Source organism: Diadema antillarum, unplaced genomic scaffold (assembly GCF_040938485.1).
Source record: "Diadema antillarum isolate AM-2024a unplaced genomic scaffold, OU_Dant_1.0 seq00000378_RagTag, whole genome shotgun sequence".
In the NCBI taxonomy this organism is placed as follows: Eukaryota; Metazoa; Echinodermata; class Echinoidea; order Diadematoida; family Diadematidae; genus Diadema; species Diadema antillarum.
In genome coordinates, this window is record NW_027271377.1 from 213675 (window position 1) to 236495 (window position 22821).

Consider the following 22821-nt stretch of genomic DNA (forward strand, 5'->3'; position numbering starts at 1 on the left):
GGCCCTTTCACACAAACTAAAATTTGATGTATTCTGAAAATTGATATTATGCTACATGAGAAAATTGCTTATTTGTGTGTGTGAACATACGAAAAAATTTTAACTGTGTGCGTAGCGATATGCTCATGATGTGAATTGCTTGCCCCCCCCTAAAAAAAAAAATAAGAGAACATTAAATTTTTTTCAATCCCCTTATGCAATTCACCACACCAGATCATTAACTTGGGTCATGCTTAGGTCATTGTTAAGGCTTCTGCAGCTTGGAGATTCAAAGCTCTTCGTAATTTTTAGTGAAGTGATTTTTTTCTTCTTTTTTTCTGTGTGTGAACAGTGGCAAATAAACTCAATTTTGGCATCACAGTACAAGAGACAACTTTTATGTATGAATGTAGCTCGTTTCAAAGGGGGGGGGGATCCCCTCTGTAAGGTTGACATTAAGCTGTTCTTTTAGGGGAGATATTTGAGGTTTAATTCATGTGACATTTCTGTACACTGCTGACCTATTGGTGACTGGGCTTAGTGGGGGGGGGGGGGGGGGTTGGTAGGGAATTCTTCTGGCAGTTAAAAGTCTGCTGTGTTGCATTTAGATATAATTTGAAGAAGAATGATGGCAGATCTTATACACCAATCTTCATGGAGTTTAGACTGAGGTCATGCAAGATTATTGGATTTGAATTTGCAAGTCTTAAGGCTGAGGAATTAGTCAATCTTCCTCTAATGTTTCTCAGGCTCCCATCCACATTTCATCAAATGGGCATTGCTGTTAGATTATGCTATTAGAGTTGAGTTGATATATTTGCAGAGATGTATAATTCCATCAACATGAGGGAAGTCTTTTGAAAAAAACAAAAGCCTAAAAAGAATTTTTGAAAATCACATCGACTTCCACTGTGCCTGACCAGATATATGCATGCAGTGATATTAGATTGATGCATTTTTCGACAAATGATGTGTGATCAGCCTAGCTCCCTCTGACTTCTCTCGTTAAGTAGCGTTTCTTTTCGGCTCGTATCTTTCAGGATGAGAACCTGAAGTCCGGTGTGACGCCCATCTTCTCGCGCTATCCGGACGTCCGCGACGAGACGCAGAAATGGCTCCATGAGCAGAAGGAGCAGTATGTGTTGATGCACGGCCCCTACCAGCTGACGGGAATACGCGTCAAAGTCTACCGCCTGGGATCAACCACACAGTGGTTCACAGCTGTCATCACGGGGCATGATCTCCTGACACGAGTAAGTGATCTCTAGTTTAACCCTTTGGGTGCATAAAGTGTTTTACCAGTCGGTGATAATGATCCCAATGCCCAGTCAGCCATGTTCATGACCTTTTTCTACCATAATTACAACAAAGAAAATAATACTTTTTATGATTTTTATTTTCAAAATGTGTATTGCAAATTTGAATAGTATTTCAGAATGAAATTGGTTTCATCCATGAACAGTTCTGCTGTCTAGGCTATGTGTGACACTGAGATCTCTGGTGTAGTGTGTGTAATGAGCGCTGGGGAGTGTTTCATCAACGTTTGTCAGCGCTGACAACTTAAATCACCATAGTAACAGTCAGTGACCAGAGCTATCTCAGCCAATCAAAACCAAGGATTTTGCTGAAATTGCCAGCGCTGACAAACATTGATGAAACACCCCCCAGATGGTATGATGCTGCTGCATTGCTGACCAACAATCCTTTTTTTTTTTTTACCTGTAAAACATACAAATATAACTTGAACTCATTTTTGGATAACCCAGGATATAGCACTAAAAAAAAAAAGAATCAGCAAACTGGCCAATTTCTACTTGATAACTCAGGATAAAAAAAAAGAAGAAAAAAATTGGCATCAAATTCAAATGTGCCTACTGTTTGGTGGATGAAACACAAGGAGAGTTATTACATAGTCATTTGAGTATTGTCTCAGTAGAGCTGCATCTGGTATATATGCACTTTCAAGAATTGTTTGGAAAGGAGTGAAGAATTTGGAGCTCAGATTAATCCAAAGCCACCAAGACCAAGGTCAAGTTCCTCTGATTACAACCTCTGGGGCCCTCTTAAATTCACTCTATGGCCATGGACATCTTTGGTGCCCTTTCAAGAACTTCATACCTGGCCTCTAGAAAAATGACCTTGCCCCCAGAAAGAAAACATTTCATAATTTACACCCTGTCATTTTATTGCCTTTTCCAAGCCGATAGAGAGGAAATGACTATGATAAGCTGAATTCGTGGCAAGTCTGTCCAACGCCCTTGTCCTCTTTGTCTGCCGTGAGTGAAGGTTGATCGATGATGAAGAAAAATAAATAATCTTTCCATTGGTGCTGAGCTAGAAGGGCCTAGCCACTGGCTTTTTAAACACTTCACACTATATGATTTTTGTGTGTTTCAGAATTGATGAGGGGAAAGGTTCTTTGAGTGTGCTTTTGCATATTTATGTGTGTGCTGAGGTGGAGGTAGAGAGAAAAAAGGAGAAGATTTTTTTTTTCACAAAAGGGGGAAAAAAAAAGGTCTTGAATAATGATAGTTACTTGAAACTAAAAAAAAAAAAAATCTAGGAGAATCGGTTTCATGTGTTTACATTTTGTCTTTTTGTTAATATGCAATAGGTGTGATAGAATTTGATTCCCTGTGCAGAGCACATGAGGGGCCATAGAGAGTGATGGAACAACCTTGTACCATGGAAGGTTCTGTCCACATTCCCATGTGGATGCCATGTGAGGCAAATTGCCCACATTGAAAGGAACATTGCAATGTCCTTGGTGCTTGCATAATTTCACTCTAATTTTCATTGATGTGTTGTTGTTGGTTTTTTTTTCATTCAGTGCTTTCATGCAACACGACCCTTTTTCTCCAGTCGAGTTCGATCTCCTTTACTCAGAAGTTCGCGCAATTTCTAGTCCATCCCAGCAGCATTTGGATGGAGTAGAAGATAATATGCATGCATTAGAGCCGCGGGGTGGGATTGCATGCAATTGAGTCTTTTCCTCCAATTTGCCTGTTGCAACGACTTGAATTATGCATGAAAACCAGAGATTCTTCTTCTGCAAGAGTGGCAACTTGTATCTTTTCCCCCATATGAGAAACGCTTACAAGTATTAGGAATGACTGGAAATATGATAAGCTGGTGTGGAGATCTTAGTTTCCATCACAAATAAAACCATGGTAAGGTTGGCATGGGATAACTTTGTCAGAGAGCTTTCTGAAGTATTTTGAGAGGACGATATTGACTAAAATGAGGATATTGGAGTGCGTATTGAAGAAGCTCTTGCCCTCACTGTTACAATATAGGATTACAACTTGCTTGCTTTATTTCTCAAATACAGTGGTTGACAGAGAATGAAAAGAAGATGTATTCCTCACTTGACCTTTGATTTTGTTCGAACTTTTGCCAGCCTGATTTTGAAGTTGATGTTCAGTGCGCTCTTGAATCGACATATTTCTCCTTTGGGATGTGTTTGTTAATTCTTGACATAAGGCATTGAAGTGAACTCTTTCATTGCACTCGCCCTCTTTCATTTCTAAGTAGTGGAATGTTGTTTTGATTGCAAATGCCACACTTATAGGGGCTGTGAGAGCTACCCATTATTTCAAGAAAAATAAGACAAAGTTTGACTTTGTTGATGAATAAAAGTTTGTTTTTCACCTTTCCTCACACATCGTAATAGTGTTTTCACGGATTTAGGCCTATTGTGTTTGTTTCTGTCCTCCAAAGCTATTCTGACATTGTCTGCTTCCAACATTCAGGTTGAGGTGTAGATGTGTTTTATGATATTTGTTTTTGTTTAAAGAAATTTCATACATTTTCTGCATCTCAAACCAAGACTTATAATGCTCCCTTCTATCTAGAATGTGATTTGATAAGTGGGTTGTAATTTTCCATATCAATTTACTCTTCTGTGAATCAGGGAATCATTTGAGCATGCTGTGATCATATTCTATAAAATGAAAATTAACATCTAGACCAGGATTGATGTCTGCAATCCTGTTCAGTGTTTTGATAAAACTGTATGTATCATATATTCTTGCCATTGTTACTGATATTTATTTTGATGGGTTTGTATGCTTTGATGGGTGTGTATGTTTTGATGGGTTTGTATGTACAGTGTATGTATGTGTGTGTTTATGTGGAGGGGATAGTGTGTCTCCTTCTTTGGTTTGTATTAAAAAAAAAAGAAAAAAACAACAACAAAAACAAAGGACATGGATTGATGGATGGCACAGGATGGTAATGTTATACATACTTGATAAACAAGCCAGACCCTGGTGTATGCTAAATATGGAATACTCCGAAAGCGGTAACTAGAATAACAACCAGCATGGCTGTATTGGATATAAACACGCTTCCGCATTTCCCAGCCCTGTAAATGTCAACGCTGAAGTCCCATCCTGGTTGCATCACTACTACCAGGGGGAATACTTCTGGCAGGCAAATTGCATATCACTATGGTAATGCGGACAGCCATGGTGACCTACTTTCATAGGAGAGAGAGAAAGTTGGGGGGGGGGGGTTGGTTAGAATGGAGATGGGGTATTGGGAGGGGAAAAAAGATATCCTCGTAGGAATTTGATTTGCCGTATCATTTCCACTGTAATGAATCTGATATGAACGCATGGGTAGAGTAATTAGAGGCAAATGTGCTTGCGTTGTAACATTCACTCTCATAAGTCAGCCATGTGAAGCAAATACTGGAAGCAAGCACCAAGCGTGATAATGTTTGCTAGGATGTTTTCGGTAGATTGACTCTACAGTGCTGCCAGTCATACAATGAATGCTCTTTCATATTTCCATTCACAACTATGAACATGATAAAATATGCGTGGTTACACACACACACACACACACACACACACACACACACACACACACACACACACACACACACACACACACACACATATATATATATATATGTATATATATATATATATATATATATATATATATATATATATATATATGACATACTATGTAGGCCTATAGCTTGTCTGACAATGAGAGCAATTCTCTTGGGCTAATGGGTTATCTAGCCTCTTGTGATAATGATAACAAGATGAACAATGATAACAATAGTTCGTAGTAGTGGTAGTAGCAGCAGCAGTAGAAGTATTGATTCTTTTTTTTTTAAACTTTATTAACAACAAAAAAAGAAGAAAAGGACTTTGACAGTTTAACCTGTTCAAGGGACCCGAATGAAAAGGGGAAATAGGGTTTATATGACTCATAATACATACACCTGTTTGCCTGAAAGCTCAGTGGCAGAAAATAACCGTGGTGATATTCTGATGAGCCTAGCAAAGTAAGCAGAGACTCTGGCCTGAATATTCCTGTCATGGGTCCCATATTGGAAGCAGATCATAATCCTCGCATAACCTTGACTTTTACAAGAACCCAGCTGTGAACACTGTTTCACATTGTTATCATACTGTTGAGTAGTTCTGATGAAGACACATTTTTCAATTATACCTTCATCTTTTCTCCATATGCAAGATTATCCAACCTATCTGAATTTGGAAAGTAAAAAAACAAAACAAAACAAACTAAAATAAGATGCATTAATGTCATTCTTTTAGTCAAATCCTTTAGGGGAAAATAGAATATTAAGACTCATACTATGTGTAGTAATAGGCCTACATAAGATATTGATGCCATGATTTACAAATGAGAGGCATGCAGAATATTAATCAAAAGCGTTCGTTGTAAGGAGATTGAATTTCACTCCCTTGTTTACTCATGTTTTTGTTCTCCCATTAGAATTCTCTATTTAGAATTCTTTTTGATTATTTGAAGTATATGTAAGGTAGTATATTTCATGGATTGATATGGCTTGACAAGATTCATTGAGTAAGAAGATTCTGCAGGTCATTTGAAAATAAGACGATGGAGGATCAACATCCTGATTAATGATTCAGTGTGGAGTGTGTGTGTGTGTGTGTTTGCGTGTGTATGTGTAAAAGAGAGTGAGAGTGAGTGAAGGAGAGAGAGGGAGAGAGCAAAATGCACACCATGCTCCTTACCTATGTGGAACTGATCTGAGCTTTAACATAGCAAGTGTGGTCTGCACCTGGTCTAACTGTCTCTTCAGTAGGGTGTTTACAGGCTTGGACATCCTCTCACTTACACCCTATCACTTACAGAAAATTATGCAGACGGGACTGACTGACGAATGACCTCACATCCATTTGTCCTCTATCAACATAAACTGCCTTAGCTTCGTCAGAGGGCACCTAGAGGAGAGCCTTGCTCTCACTGGTTTCATTTTCCAGTTATTGTAGCTCAATAAGCGCATACGTTTATCTCAATCAGCCTGCAACTGTGGGGTAGGGGAAATTTCCAGAACAGCTCTTTCAAGAAATTAGCCCAAAGTTTGTGTGGTTGCCTTAACCAGCTAGAGCATTCATTTGCAGAACATGTGATATTAGTGATAATGTCATAACTTCATCTAAAATGCATTTCTGGTTGTGAATTCTTTTTGCTTATACACAAAAACATCAGAGACATGATATGATATCCACAGTAGCATTCATGCTATATTAAACCATGTATTTTGCAAATATAACATTTTGTTAATTGGGATTTGTAAGACAATATTTCAAGTGTTTCAATTCCCAATTGAGAACTGCATTGTTAGAATGAAAAGTATTACCACTTTTCCCAAAAATTAGTTGATAATTTGTAATCTATGCTATGATAAACAGTATATTTATATAACAAGAGGCAAAGAGTTGACAGTTTTGTGAACATTGGTCCACCCATGTAATTCGTTTAAATAACAACACTGCAAAATATGTCTCATTGACATGTTTTAGTTTCATTGATTTCCTAATTTTGTGTATATCTTGAACATATGTAATGTTACCAAGGATAGGCAAATATTGCAGTCCAACAGAGCTCCAAGTACGTAAATAAGTGTCAATATTTGTGGAGCTTATCTCGCAGTACACAATGCACTGGTTGAAGTTAAAGTTTTCATAGAGGATTTTGTTTACCCAGGCAACACGTGAGTAGAGGGGGAATGAACTAGTTTGTTGACCTGCATACTCTCCACCCCATCCACAACGCTTGGTAAATCTGTCCATTTTATCAAGACCGCCTTGTGTTATCAAGAATTACTGTGCAGTATGTTGGTAGTCGGTGGCTGGCTTACCATGTCGGTCACATGTATTGCAGAGATAGATGTATCAGCACGCTTGCATGTTTTCAGTTGAATAGTGAACGGAAATGACAGTAGCTATATCTATGCTCGCGAAGGCCAAGTTATCAAAGAGGTTTCTTTCGGTTGGCATGGTAACAGATGCTTGTCTTGATGAATTATAAGGCAATGTCAAGATATGTGACATGCTACATTATATGTTTTCACTTCGTCTTTTTTTTTTTTTCGTTTTTTCTTGAGGGGGTTAAAGACGAAGAGGAAATGAAAACCATAATGAAGTATGACCTTTTTGCTCCCAGCCTAAGCCCCATTTTGGGCCAAGGTCCTGTTTTCCATGCTGGACATCAGTGGAGATGGAATACTTGAGATAACTTGGATGCCACTCAGTGGGAGATGGGAGGAGGAGAATAAGAAGAAGAAGAAGGAGGAGGAGTAGGGAAGTGAAGATGATGAGGTTATAGATCATCTCAGGGTTTCTCCTGTCTGGCCAGTAAACGGGCAGCCAGCTGCAAGGGATGCCATCCCAAACATGTGACCTCACAGGAAGACCCCTCTGGTATCCAGTCAACAATCAAGGAGGAAACTTCGCAGGGAAGATGAGAGAAATGTTCACGCAACCAAATGAGCGCTTGGTTTTTCTCCTTGGTTTTGTTCTGTTTTCAATGTTCAGTTTAGCTATGGTTTAAAAGATTCAGCAGAATAATGGCGAGATTTGTGCTGAACTTCACAAGGTCTCTTCTGTATTTCTTCTTTTTTTTTCCTTCTTCTTCTTTTTTTTTTGGGGGGGGGGGGGGGTTAGATAGGGGAATATCAAACTTGATTGCCTGACAGCAAGTTGTGAATGTCTTCAGCAGTTCCACACGCATAACTGTCGTTTCTCATACTGCCAGTACTGTATGTAGCATCATTTTGCTGATTACAAGAGTACTATAGATGATGGGTTTGGTGCTTAAATGTGAACACAAAGCCATATAACCTTGTAAGGGGGAAAAGGCTGAAAATATTTGCGGGCTCATTTTTGTTAATTTGACATTAAAGCTGGTGTCACAATATGATCAATCTATTTGCATCTGATAAGTTGTCAATATTACAACAGCATTTATTAGTAATTATTGATCTTCAATGATACACATCAGATGTCTCGTTTGATTTTGATAAATTCCATGCACCCGCAAATGGTGTTTCAGCAGTGAGCTTATCACGTAACTTTTACTGTTCTTTCAAGTCGTCTCAGTGACCTTGTCATTTTCCCTGGTTGAAATGTAAGAAAGGCTGATAGCTAGGACTGCCTGACATTTGCCACAAAGACCACATTACAAGAGCATTTTGGTATTTAGTATCTCCAGTTTTGGTTGACCCGTAATGTAGCCAGTCTGTCTGCTAGAATTCATCTTCCATGTTGTATCATCATCAGACAGAGAGCATTTTTTATTTTTTATTTTTTGGACTTGGCAGAGCTTGAAGGAGGAGAAAAGGGGGTGGGGGATACAGATCGGGATGATATCTCCCGCGTGTCTCGCTTGGGATATTACCACAGAGCATGAATCGCCTCTTCGGAGCCGCTGCAGCACATTTTTCATCTCCGTCTCAGAGATTTTGGAGTGGAGCAGACGATGCGCAAGAACGTTGAACCATTTCCTCGTATTCTCCTACTTAGGCTGCCATAATGTTTTTGCCCGAGGGCCATACATCTTGGCACTGTCATAACCAGACGAAAAGAGGGGTGGGGGGGGGTGGGAAGAAGGGTTGATTTCGCCTGCCATCAAGATGGTATGAGATTGAGCTTTTCTCCTTTTGTCTGACACTCATTTGGTTCTCATATATCCCCTTCCTCTCCTCTTCAACTCACCAAGATCCCCTGATTGTCGGACATGACACAATGCTGTCTCTTTCTTCTGTTCCCAATCTCCCACAACAGATAGCATGTTTGTTTGTCTCTGTGTGCTGCGATGTGGAAAAAGCTCAGAGTTGCCTGTTTGGGAAGCAGTTTGGGTAAATGTTTAGGTTGATCTTTTGTACGATTTAGGGTATTGTAATATCTGGATTGGAAGGCCATCCATGCGATCTGGTTCAGTTGCTCTTATCTCTTTGTGCGACATCGAACTGAATGCATAGCATTTCATTCATTGTTGAAGTGAGTTGTGGAAGCATGTAAGCCCGACTGCCATTGCATATGTCGGTGGTGTTGGTTTGCTTTGTGTCTAGATTTCCTTTTTTTCTGTTTATAAAAGGATATGGAGTTATCACATGTAGGTCCTACTTCATAGATCTCATAATAATCATAGTTTACCCTCTGCATCCTTATCGCGAGCATCATCACAATCACCGATCTCATCAGTGTCACCATGCATAACATGATCCTTTTACAACATGCCACAGTCACCATGCATAGCATAATCCTTTTTACAGTATGTCACACTCTTTGACTATGTCACGTTTCACAGATAATGTTTATGCAGCTATACATCACTTGGATTTTATGTTTTGTCATTCAGAACAAAAATATGATAAATTTCGATGAGAGGAGACCACATCGTCACTCCTCCCCCATCTCCAGTGTGGACCTGCCTATGCTGGATAGTGGTTTTAATTGTCCGTACTATAGCCTGCTCCAGTTGGCATATGCAATTAACCAGGCTCTGATTTATGGTTGCCAACTTAATTGCTTCCAGTATTGATATCACTTTCATTACCCCCCCCCCCCCCACCGTGCTTTTCCTCCTCATCTCCACGACGACGACCACCACCACCATTCCCAGTATGCATACCCACGTCTGCCTGTCACGACCCTGGGTTTCTATCATAATCTATGGCCTCATCGTGTGTAGGAGAGCTTGGTATCATGATGTGAAGACGGCGCACTCATTTAGGCTGTTGCAGAGAATGCCCTCGGCTTGGGCTCGGAGGCGATAGATACCGGCTCTGAGCAGTCACTGTCGCAAGGGGTCAAATCTATCTAGAGCGAGGACGTGTCATGAAATTAGTCAAGACAATACCACAGGAGGGCGTGTTGTAGGAAGATGTTGAGTTTGTATGGATTCATGTTATTTTGTTATTTCCCTGTTTAGTTTCATGCGCTTCAAGATTTGGAGTTTGTATGTGTTCATGTTCAATGATATTTCCTTATTTGGAACAGAATGCCATGCATATGAAGGTCTTGATTTTGGTTGGGTTTTTTTTTTTTGTGTGTGTGTGTGTGTGCATACATAGGGCTATGTGTTTCAGAATGATTGCAGGAACTTATGTAGGCATATGTTAGGCAATGCTTGGTTGACTGGTATACATGTTGGTAGAGACATTGGGTATTAACTCTTTTTGAGATATTTGAACGTTTATTCTTTTTATTGTTGCCATCCCATGGTCATTGTGGTGTGAAAGATCTCGTGTGTCATTTCCAACCTCTGTTGTAGAAGCTGAAACGAGTCAGAAAGCAAGAATATTTTGCGTCAGCCTCAGTTGGTGTGTATTTTCCACACCAGACTGTCTGAACTGTTTGAAAAAAAAAAGTAGTTAGGAGGTAGACAGATGATGAATGAAATTGATGCTTTTTAGAGATTCCATGCATGTGCTCTCTTTTTGACCAATTAAGCTTTCTTTTGTTAAATGTGTGAAAGTGTTTAGAAGGATGTCGTTGAGACATTTAGCATACTCTATGACATGATTATGCTACAGACATGTGTTTGCAAGTGTTTGATTTTGAATATTGTTTATTTTTGTATACATTGCATCATCACACCCATTTTGCCTAGAATATAATACAAGGGGAAAAGCAACAAATGAAATCTGTCAACATTACATTATGTAGTAGCATTTTGTATCACAAACTATCACTCTTAAAACAATTTCTACAAAATATATTTTGGATCACACTTCTGTAGATTATGTGCACAGTGGCAAGTCAAGTGAATCAGAAATATTGTGCTATTGTGCATGTTGTTCTGCTAAGGAAGAAGACTCCAGCCACAAACAGCCTCAATCAGCGTTCTAATTTTCTCTACTGTTATCCCACCCCTCCCTTCACATACTCTGATTGAGTCATATTGGTCTCTAGCTGCCCTGAGCAAGCTATAGTTGTTTTCCGCAGTTGGTTTGATAACCCTTCTGCGAAGACACAAGGTTGTGCAAATCAGAATTGTTTTTAGGTCATGAGTATCGTATCCAAGCTGTATTTCCTTCCCCCCCCCCCCACATCTCATGTTGTGAGGCAGAGAAAGGTTGCCATGTAAGTTTGTGCAAATCAGAATTGTTTTCAGGTCATGAGTATCTAAGCTGTATCCCCCCCCCCAACATCTCATTTAATGAGGCAGAGAAAGGAATAACAACATCGCTGGTTCACAATTTGTGGGAATCCTACCTGCTTGATCTCCCCCTTTTCCTTCTGGCCTGCTAAATCATCATGAGGTCAAGTTACAGGCACTAAAGCCTTGTACTATGACCTGACAGATGTTTGCCATATTTTTAGCTTCACATCAAATCAGATAAGCTATAAAAAAGAAAAAAAAAAAAGATAAGAAACAGTCCCTGAATTTGGCAAGTACCCTCCAGTTTCCTGCACTAGGAGCATGTCCCTACTTTGCATGTGACCATACCCCCCCCCCCAACTATTCATGGAATTTAGATGGAAGCTATGCTTTTGTTGAATGTAGCATACACATATTGGAATGAGTGTTGATGAATAGAGTCAAGTCAGGCAAACAGAGTGGGAGAAGTTCATCAGAATTAGACATCAAACAGGATGTTTTATTTACATACAACACTATCATTAAGATCATGTTTCTTAATGATGATTGAGCCAACAACGATCTCTTCCCCCCCCCCCCCCCCCCCCCCCCCCGAAGAGTAATCATCACCTGGTGATCACTATGTGAAATAGTGTGATGCAAAGGATACAACTTATAATTTCATTTCAGCAAGAAATCTTAATGAAAGTTTGTTTGTGTATAGTTCAATGACATTTGGAGTAATGTTCAAATCAGGTTGTTTTCTCTTTCATCAACCTTTTAACAAAGTCACCTTGTACTGCAAATAATTCTATTGGCAACAGATGCTTTCACAGGAAAGCCATGCGAGAAGAAATGTCAATAAACTCGTCGGATAGAGTTTCATATCCCTATTCCAGTCTGATATTTCATACATTTGACAAATAGAAACTTAAAAATATGTTTGCCTATCCACTGTAAAGGGAATTTGAAGGGAAAAAAAAAGAGTAAATAGAGTGTCACTGTTGATTATCTTTGGAATAACACTGTCTAGATCTTCAATCTCATAATTCTTGGATGGAGATAGCAAAAGCATAAAACAGCTACAGTAAACATCAATGTAGGTCATAATTTTTCCATAATTTTTGTAAAAATTATGAATGAGAAGTGTGGTATTTGAATGATATCCTACTTGTGTATGTGTGAATTTGGAATCGCTTGATCCAAACGAATTTGTATTCATATATATTTTGAATTCCTATTTGTTCTTTGTTTGCCCGGTGCATTACAGGAGCTTGTTGTGATGGACGACACCGTTCTTGAGAGTCACACAGAGAATCCAGCCCATATTCAGATGTTGTTTCTGGACGATGGTAAGAATCACAACCACTACATCGCACTAATGCCGAAAAAGTGGAAATTTTCACGCAAGTAGGCCTAATCTTTCGCACTTGGCCAGGTGAAATTAATTTTGCATGTTTCGATTCTGCGGAATCAAAGAGATAAATGTAGCATGCATTACAGGCTAAAAAAAGAAGAAGATTGTACGCCTTATTTTTGCACTAGTTTCATATCGGTGAAATGTGTGAAAACTTCCCCTTTTCCAGTATGTTGTATTTTGTATGCGCACATTTGCGTGTTAGTGTGTTTGACTGCGCAGTTGTGTGCACTTTTGTTTGGATGGGCATTTGTGTATGTGTGTAAGCTAGGCCACATTTACAAGGGGGGGGGGTTCCAATGATCATTAAGTGTCTGAATGATAAGATACTGTATTTGTATCTCATTATCGCTTGCACTTTAGATTGGTAAATATTGTGTGTGATTGCATGGTGCGACACATTAATTCTGTGAGGGTGAAGGCTTGGGATTCGGTTTGAGTTTATTTCTCTTTAAAATGTGTCATTGTGGTACATGGTGAAGGAAGCTGAGTTGAACAGTAGCAGTTTATCTGGCATTTGTTGCTTGCTATGTTGTCATTCACTTTTCTAGCTGTGAAGAGAAAATATAGTCCATGACCTCTTCAACATCTAGAGCTGTAACTTTATGATGGTACTTCTGGATTGCACCATCTGACATCTACTGGTCCCCACCCCCATCCCGATATTGTAATTAATGGGATGATGCAAAGACCAAATATATTTTGTGTAAACTTGAAGTTGAAGTAACAAAATAGGGGTATTGTTTAGTCTTTTGATGTTTGTTTTTTTTTTCCCCGGGAGGGGAGAGGGGGGAGGGTTAGACGTGGGATAATTTTTTAAAAAATCATTTTCACACTGTACACATAAACATTGGGGATATCCATTTTTAGTAGTTACAGCATTCCATCCTTTTATTCAATGTGTTTTTAAATAATACTAATAATGATAATATATCAGGGTGTTAAATTATATCTGCATCTATTGTTGTGTCATGAGGAAATTGTTTGCATAGAAGATAAAACAAGAAACATTGTGTTAAAAAATGACAAATTGAATACAAGGAGCTTCATTTAGTCCTTATTCAAATTATTCAAACTTTGTTAGTTACAACAAGCCACTAAATGGAAAACTTGACCAGCTGTGTTCTACATTGTTTGGGCTATCATTTCCCTTAGTTTAGTGATTATGTGCAAATGACAAGTCAAAATTAACTACCATGCACATGGAATGTTTTTGTTCGCATGGAAACGTGGAGATGTCTTTTAGAATCTGAATTTTAGTATTGAACATTTCATGTAATTGTAGCATGTATTTTTTTATGTGAAAAGTTTAAGAGCAATTTGTTTTCTAATGTTCTTTTTGTTTCTGTATTTAGTAGTGATTATTCACAATATAACCTACAATAACATACAGTATAATTGGATTTAAATGAAATGTTACAGTTGTTAGTACACTGTAGTATATTTTGAGTAGATTGTATCAGGATATGACTGATTATCAGTCCAAAGTTGTGGTAGACACTGTAGGATGTTTGATGTTTAAATGGGGTTGTACCAAATCCTTCCTCTTTATCAAAAAAAGAAAAGGAAAAAAGTCGCCATCAGGTTGATACAGGAGTGACGAAAATGATTCATTTCCAAGACCAAATGAAATGTGTTTGTCGTGTAATAAGCATTCCAACTGACACTCTTGCACCCCTCCCCCTCCCATTTCCAGTGGGATGCTAGAAGAATCAAACTTTGGACTAGCTGACATGGCAAAAGTCTTTGTTTGTACAACCTTTGTTAAATATTTACCATCCATTCCCTGGTGGTATTATTTGTGTCTCTGTCAACATCGCATTGATAAATGTTCTCCCTTGTAGGCTATCGCATTAGGTTGCGTGTGAGTGTGTATGACAAGAACGGCCCCCAAAGCAGGATTTGCCCAAGATCAATTCCAGTTTTTGTCGTCGCCCTAAAAGTGTCTTCCGAGTAATTTCAAGCGGAAGATATATCAGGAGTGTTGGATGGCACCCGCACATTATGAAACCAGTCAGCGTTTTGGCACAAGTCAATGGGGAAAACCACTTGACCTTTGGTACCAGACCAAGTGGTTGTGAGCATGACAGGACTTAAGTGACCATACAATCTATCCGTTACAAATGCAATCTTTCCCCAACAACAGCCCCCCCCCCCCCCCATTTCATTCTTGCCAGCACTCTGTCTTCAGGTTTTTGTCTGGGTGCCATGTTACCATGTCTAGCTGTCTGCTGATTAATTTGTGGCTTCGTCAGTGGAGTGAGTTAATGATTGATGCAAGCGCTCCGCTCAAACCCTTCTAATTATTACCTTCTCTCCTTTTCTTTCCTCCTATCTTCTCTTCCATACTCCTTTCCTCTCACCTTTCTTCTTCTGTAATATTTTCTCTCCCTCTTCTCTGTTTCCTTTTCTTTTCCTTTTCATTTTCCCCTTCTCTTCGCCTATCCCCTCTTTCTTTTTTCTTTTCTCTCCATTTCTGTTCACTTCTTATCTGTTCTTTCTTTTCTGTTCTTCTCTTTTAGTCCTCTCTTTTTTTTTCTGTTCTTTTTCTATATCTATCTGCCATGGTCATTTACTCTCTCTTTTACTTTCTTTCATTCCCTCTCTGAAATCCTTTGCAATCTACTGCCTGTAGCATGATTGAAGTCAGCTCTTTTCTTTGGTTGCTCTGTCGACAACAAAAATGAGTGTTTTTCATTTCTATTTTTTTATCATTGAATTGAACAGAAAAACACTTAACCTAAAAAAAAAAGCATTAGAAACTTTAAGATGTGTGATAACTTTTCAATTGGAGCCCACCTTTATTGCAGAAAAAAAAAAATCAGGTTGCCTACAATAAATTTCATTTGACTCAATATAAGCTCTTAAAAGTTGATGAAGTGCAGAACACATTTCAGGACATGAACAAAGGCAATGAGATATCAAGATCATACAGAAACTCACTCTTCAAATCAATTGTGTTAGGATAGTTCAATATTGGAAGAAAAAAAAAACAGCTGTATTAAAGAGTGATAAGTGTTACACAGACAGTTGTCACTATAGTCATTGCACAGTAGCTACCACTGTGTAAACTTAGTAATTTGAAGGCAAGAAATACCAACGGCCAAATTCAAGAGGCACATTTAGCACAAAGTAATGGTTATGTAATAGCTGTTACTGAATGAAATGTATACAACAATGGTTATATGCCTATCAATTGGTAGAATTAGGATTATATTTATAAATACCAACGTAGTATAAAGGAAATGAAATGGCTGTTACCTTTAATTCCCCCCCCCCCCCGAAAAAAAAAGTGAGCCTGCAAAGTGCTAAACTACCAGCAAGTTCTCAGGTATGAACTTAAATTCATGCGCTTGATAAAAGACTGAAAAGTTATGACCTGTGAAGCGATATCATCGATGAAGGTTATTTGCACAGAAATGAATAATTTTGTGTAATTTACAGGGCATTGTATCATTCAACGTGTTCAGTTTTATCATCGGCTATCTGATTAATTGGCAGTTTAGATGTTCTTAGAAGATTACTTATTAGCTGTGTATGTTGGGAGTGGGGCAGGGGAGCATTTTACAGTCATTGTTCATCTGTAAAGACTTTTATAATCATAAAAGAATATTACCCTGCACTGTTTGAAGCAAGTAGGACTTAATGTTTTGTGGAGGTAGACTACTATAAGCACCAAAATGGTGTGTTATGCAGGTGGCATACCGACTTACAGACAAAGTTTATTTGCTGAACTGTAAATGTTCATTGTCATTGTGAATTGCTTCCTGGCAGCCTTAGATTCTGCACAATAGAGAAAAAAAAAATGGGGGGGGGGGGCATAGAGTACTTGAAGCCCATTTAGAAAGTCATTGTTCATATTACCTGGGATCGTATCAAGTCTCTTTTTAGGGCATGGTATCTTTTCTGTTTGTTGTGTTTGATCTACCCTATTATTGATCTCCAGTATCTACTGTTTAAAAAAAAAAAAAAAAAGAACGAGGAAAAGAACAAGAAAGGAAAAAAAATGTTGTGCAGTAGGCCCCTAAGTGAAAAAGTATTTTTATAAATCCTTCTTGTACCAGGACTAGTCTTGTACGGTTACTACTGTATTTGTTGATATGGAGGGAGGTCGTGGGGAAGGTGGATCCAGTGTTCATCTCCCAGATATATCATATGTAACTTTAAATAGTTTTGTTCATGCACTAGTCTTTAAATTTCAGTCATGCAATCCAATGATTGTTGACAATAAGAGTAGCCTCACAGTTCAGCAAAGTTGAGGATAATCTCGTATAACGCCAAATGATTTCTTAGTTTTTGCCTACAGTGTCAAGGCCCCATACAGAGTCAAACAATATAGAGTTAGTAGTGTCATGAACTCCATTTCTTTTTGAGACACTAAATTTGATGGTAGATGTCAAATCTTGTAGTATTTCTTGCCAGCAAGTTTGTTGGTAAGTAACAGAGCTCCCCGGATGAAGGATCTTCACAAATGCTTTTTTTTTTGGGGGGGGGGGGGGGGGGGTGGTTTTACAAACCTATGCGGGATCTTCTACTTATGTCACTAAAGGCAGTTTCTTACTGCTTTCATGGAATGATTATCAAAGAAAAAATTTAAAAAACACATTAAAAGTAATGAATTCTGCCTGTATGTGAAAGGTGATTGGCAGTTCAATACTACACCTGGTACTCCTTCCTTAATGTCATCATTGAAATGATGCATACTGGGATCCATAGCATACTACATCTTGCAGTGAAACATGAAAGTTCTGGAGATGTTTTAGATGAATTTGTGAAACAAAAACAATGCAAAAAAAAAAATGGAAGTGTAGAGTGACAGGGTGTGTGTGTTGCCCTTTTAACTTTGTAGCATAAAGAGTACCAGCCTCTCTTTGATGAGTTAGAAAAACTACATCACGTCAATTACCATTGTTTGCATAGTTGCATGCATGCCGAAGTGCTTTAGTTTTTAATGACCTATAAAGCAGAGTTCACTTTGGGAAGGTGAGGGCACCTGGTGTAAGTTTGTTCCTGCTGCACGTAGCTGCGAGCTGTGGGGTAGAGGGGAGCAAAGACTGGTGACCACATTTCTCGTCCAAGTATAGGCCGAGTGTGCATTCATGGTGTATTATGAGCGAATGTGTGCTATGTTTGTGCACTGCGTTAAGCAGCAGTCTTGTGTTATTCTGGGGGACCAGCATAAAGAGTAGTCACCATCAGAGGTGGTGTTTTGCAGATTCTTGCCCAGCGGCTTGCTAGCTGAAACAGATTTTTTGTTGTTCCTTTTTTTGTGTATCTAAAGGTGTGTATGGAATGATGAGTAACAAGCACCATGGTGAGAAAGTGGCATTATTTGGGATTAAATGTATCATAGCATACTTGCTGGTGTGTTGGTCTTTACTAAGATGGGGGGGGGGGGGCTGGAAAGTTTGCATATTTATAGGTGCATGACAAAATCAGGTCGTGCTTGTTCATTCCTGTTCTGATGGGAATGCTTTCTGTGTTGACTGAGGAAGAGAATACTGTTTGCAAAGAGAGGAACAGGCACTTGAATGGCATGGGGAAATATAGTTACACACTTTTTGCACTGGAAAAGAATTTTTGTCTGTGTTCAAAACTCAAAATATCATGTGGGATCAATATGTGCCGTTCTTTTAGTATCAGTCATAGTTGTCCACCTCTGTAATGCTCTGTAGTACATATGACGAGATGATTAGCAGTATTAAGTTTATTCTGTAATAAGTTTGGAATTGCATATCCTTGACTGCCTTTGTTTTAAGAAAGGCTGTCTTGTCCACCAGTTGGATTCAGTCATTAACTCTTTGTTGTAGTAGTAGTAGTAGTAGTGGTAGTAGCAGTAGCAGTAGTAATGTGAAGAATTGTGAGGTTGTACTTCAGTGGCAGTAGTGTGTATGCCCTGGTATTTCCTCCCATGAATAGGGTTGTTTTTACCGAGCAAATATCAAATATGGCTCCTGGCAAGTTTTCCTAACCCTGGCACATTTTTGACCCCCTATTCTGCTGTAGTCTGTGCTTCCTACACATAATGAGCATAGCAGCAGTGAATGCAAAGAAACTGATGATTTGTGCTAAAGGAAACGGGGGGGGGGGGGGGGGGGGCGGCTGAGGGAGTGATAGAGCAATGTTGAAATACCAATACCAATACTGGGATAAATGATGGAAAAGGTGAGAAGAAAAGGAAGCAGTGACCCATGGTGCACCTTGCTGTCTGGGGAAAAAAAAAACCCAACCTAGCTAAATTAGGCTGAATATTCAGACTTAAAAAGCATATAAACTTTTCCCACGTTTTGTGCGTGGTGTGGATCTGTCGGATTGCTGATACGAGATGAAACTAGAGCTTTCTTCATTAAAGTTGATTGTCAAACACAGTAGTAATATAATGCTTGCTTTTGATCGTTGAGATTCTTCTGTTGTCATTCTTATTTTGAAAACATTATACAATCACCGATCCGGGTAGTCTTGTACTGACGCTAACAGAGTGTTCAAGCAGTTTGGAATTGTGGGTATTGATTTCTGCCAATCTATACCAGGGGGGTTGACCTCTCTCTCTGAGTGACCTTCTTTGTTTGGAGTAGCCCAGTAAGAGCCAGGGGCGGGTGGCAGCCGAATATCAAGAACGAGGAATAATACTTTCTTACCAGTAATACCACCCAGAGACAAACACACCCCCTTCAACAATCCCATCTTCTCTAGGATCAGCTTCCTTCCGCTTAGTTCTAGGTTTGATAGTGGAGACACATCAGAGAATCTGTGTCATTCTTTTTTATTGTTTGTTTGTCTGTCTGTTTCTTTGTTTAGGCCTACTTGTTTGATTATGTTTTTTGTGCATAGTTTGTGTATAGTTGTGTGCTTATGAGGGGGGTTGGGGGGATGGTACCCCACTTTCAACACCTGCTTGTTCTGCTGAGCATATTACAGTTGATTAGTCTTCAATATCTTTCACTGATTTCCATTTCTATAGGCCTATTTACTTTGCCATCTGGTGATAAAAGGTAGCATGTAACCTATTCTTTTACTTGTGAAACTCATGTGGCCTCAGTCAGTGTACAATGAATTTTTGTTTGTAAAGACAGGCATTCAGGTCTATTGGCTCTCCAACTCCATCACCTCTTTCGCCTGATCCGTAAACTGCTCATTTGCTGAAGCCCTTTTATATCAGAATATTTCCCCTACCTCCATACCCACAAACACACACACACACACACATAATATATATTACTGGTAACCCTTTGACAATTAGTCTCTAGGGCTGGTCTCATTGAAAGTGCAAGTTATAGCAATATCAGTTCTCCTCAATGGGTTTATCAATACTAGTAGATAAACACACACACACACACACACACACACACACACACACACACACACACACACACACACACACACCAAAAGACACCCTCTATTAGAACTTCCTTTTCTTTGTACTACCATTTGTAGTGATGACCTGATTTCTGTTAACCCCCCTCCTCCTGCCCCCTCCCCCCCCCCAAGAAAAAGAACAATGATAAACGTGCAAATATAAAAACAGATATTGTCTATGAAAGTCTATGAAATTCCCCTTTCTCAAGCTTATACAACATACTTAGGCAACCTACAGACTGCGTGCCGGTCATGCTCAGTATTTCCAGGGCCTGACCCAAGAGTTGCTATTTTGTGCAGCTCATAATGGCTCATTCAGGATGGGCCTGTTGTTCCCACAAGAACCAGGGGCAGGCACACAATTATGAGTCAGGCTTGACCTTTTGACACAGGAAGAGGTTATAAGCACCCTCTTTGTGGCGAAAGTTCCCATTCCTGCACTTATTACTTATCCCTGTCTCCTTCTTGGCCCCAAGCCCATTTTCATATGACAGAGATGAAAGCGGGAGAGAGAAAGGGGGGGGGGGGAAGGAGCAAAAGACGGGGAGGGGTATGTATATGTAGGGGTGGGGGTCGATTATTATAACAGTTATTGCTATGTTAGGTATGGTCGTAGATCCCTGTATAACAGGCAGCTCAGTGTGTATGATATGCTACTACTGCTGCTGCTGCTGCTGCTACTACTACTACTACTACTGTTACTACTATTACTACTACTACTACTACTACTACTACTACTACTACTACTACTACTTCTTCTTCTTCTTCTACTCCTGTTATTACCAATAATCATAATAATAATGATAATGATAATAATAGTGATAGTGATGATAGTAATGATAGCAATATGAATGCTAATGATAACACATCTTCTCTAGCAGAACAACAGGGTGTCAAACTACATACAGTTCAAAAAGCATTTTTAAATGAAAATAACTAGGCCGCCTGCTTTGTACTTTTCAAAAGTAATAACACACTAACTCTTTTCTTCCGGTGTATCCCTTTTACGATATGAATGCGTAGTGTTTTAATGTCATAACAGATAATTAACTTAAGCTGCGAAGGTTTTCAAATGTGATCCCAGTATTTGGTTGTTGAAAATGATGTATGGGTAAAGGTGAGAGTATGTGAAATCCAACATTGTAGTGGCATTCAGTGTGGAAGCATTTTCCATGGGCATTTCAAACGATTGAGTGTTTTTCTTGGAATTTTGGACAATATGCCTCCAAGAGAAAATGAGATTATAGGCACACAAACAAATAGAATAAGCATTTTTTTATCTCTTTTCCATTCCATCAATTATCTGCAACATCAATATTTAGACGCACCAGAATTTGAAAACATGCCCTCTCAAAACAAAAGTGGCCTACACATGGCAGGTTTGATTTGCGCACTTTTGTTTTTACTGAGAGAGAGCTGGATAGCATTAACTTTGGACCCTGTAACAGATCATCATGTATTGTTTGCGCATCTTCAACAGACAATGAGAAGCAATGTTACCCACATTGCATACACTCATTGAATGGTTCCAGCTTATCTCATGTTTGCTACAGTTTATAGAAGTATGTTGTGAGATAAGATGCAATGTGAGTTGTGTTTGTTCCCACCTCGCCTTCGTCTGCCAGAGTGGATTACGTGCCCAAGCACTTGTCTGTAATATTTTTTAATGCCTGAATCACAATACAAAGTACAATCAAAATGATAAGGCAAGTTACACATAGTGAACAGAAAAGTTCTTATGTGCAGATTAGCACACTAATTCTGAACTGCGATGTTGAAACTGTTATCTTACGACACACACACATCATTTAACTCATAGCAAAACTGGGACGGTTCATGCTGCCAAGCACCAGAGGAGTCAGTGACATAAATTGCTCCTCCTAATAATCGATGCTGCTGCAAACCAAATAATGCGCAAAATTGTGCAGATGAGCAGACAGTCATATTGGCTTCACAAGTATTCCTCCTGTCTGTAATATATTGCTCTTCAGGCTTACGCTCTCTTCAGGATGCATAATGACTCCTGTATGCCTTGTGACAAATATTTTTTGCAAGAGGCAAAAGAGGCAGTCACTCTAATGTTGTATTCTGTGATTACCTATCCCTCCCCTACTCCAACCTCCCCCCCCCCCCCCCATGAAATTGTTGACGAAATTTAGTCGCCAGTCGGGCTGCATCATGTGCATCACGGTGTCGTTGAACCCTGCGCGTGATGAACGAGGCGCAGGGCCCGACTACATTTTATGTCGGCAGTGAAACGAGAGAAGAATAATCCATTGGCGCTCACAGTGTATCGATAGAGTGCTGTGTTGTTTTCTTTTTTTATTTCCTCCTGATTGTTGATTCTCAAGAGGATCGAATGTGTATTCCCTGTGGAAGAAAAATAGCAGAAACAAAACAAAGCCACAAGCATTTGCATCGTTGAAAAGTCTCTATGTTTGAAGTCAATTGCTTTTAATTTTAATTTTGCATGTTGTAGGATTATCTTCCTCATATCGAATAGACTTGGCAGAGAGCGAGAAAGATGCTAATATAGATTTTGAGTTTGCTTTGTTGGAGTGTGCAATACCACTCCATAGATCAATAAACTGTGATAAAAGAAAGTAAAGTCAAACTTGCAGAATGGTAAAAGTTTCATCAATATTTGGTTATGAAATGATATTTTTAGGAACTTTGATGTTCATATGATT

At 39.1% G+C, this 22821-nt stretch overlaps 1 protein-coding gene across 2 annotated transcripts in view; it reads left to right on the top strand.

Annotated features, from left to right (window-relative positions):
• Positions 1-22821, top strand: part of LOC139731554 (probable JmjC domain-containing histone demethylation protein 2C) — a 177068-nt gene that overhangs the window by 98173 nt on the left and 56074 nt on the right. For both annotated transcript variants that reach the window (XM_071642438.1, XM_071642440.1), the window contains exons 4-5: positions 1020-1232; positions 12629-12710. In XM_071642438.1, coding sequence (XP_071498539.1) covers positions 1020-1232; positions 12629-12710 — 295 coding nt within the window. The remainder of the gene's footprint in view (positions 1-1019; positions 1233-12628; positions 12711-22821) is intronic.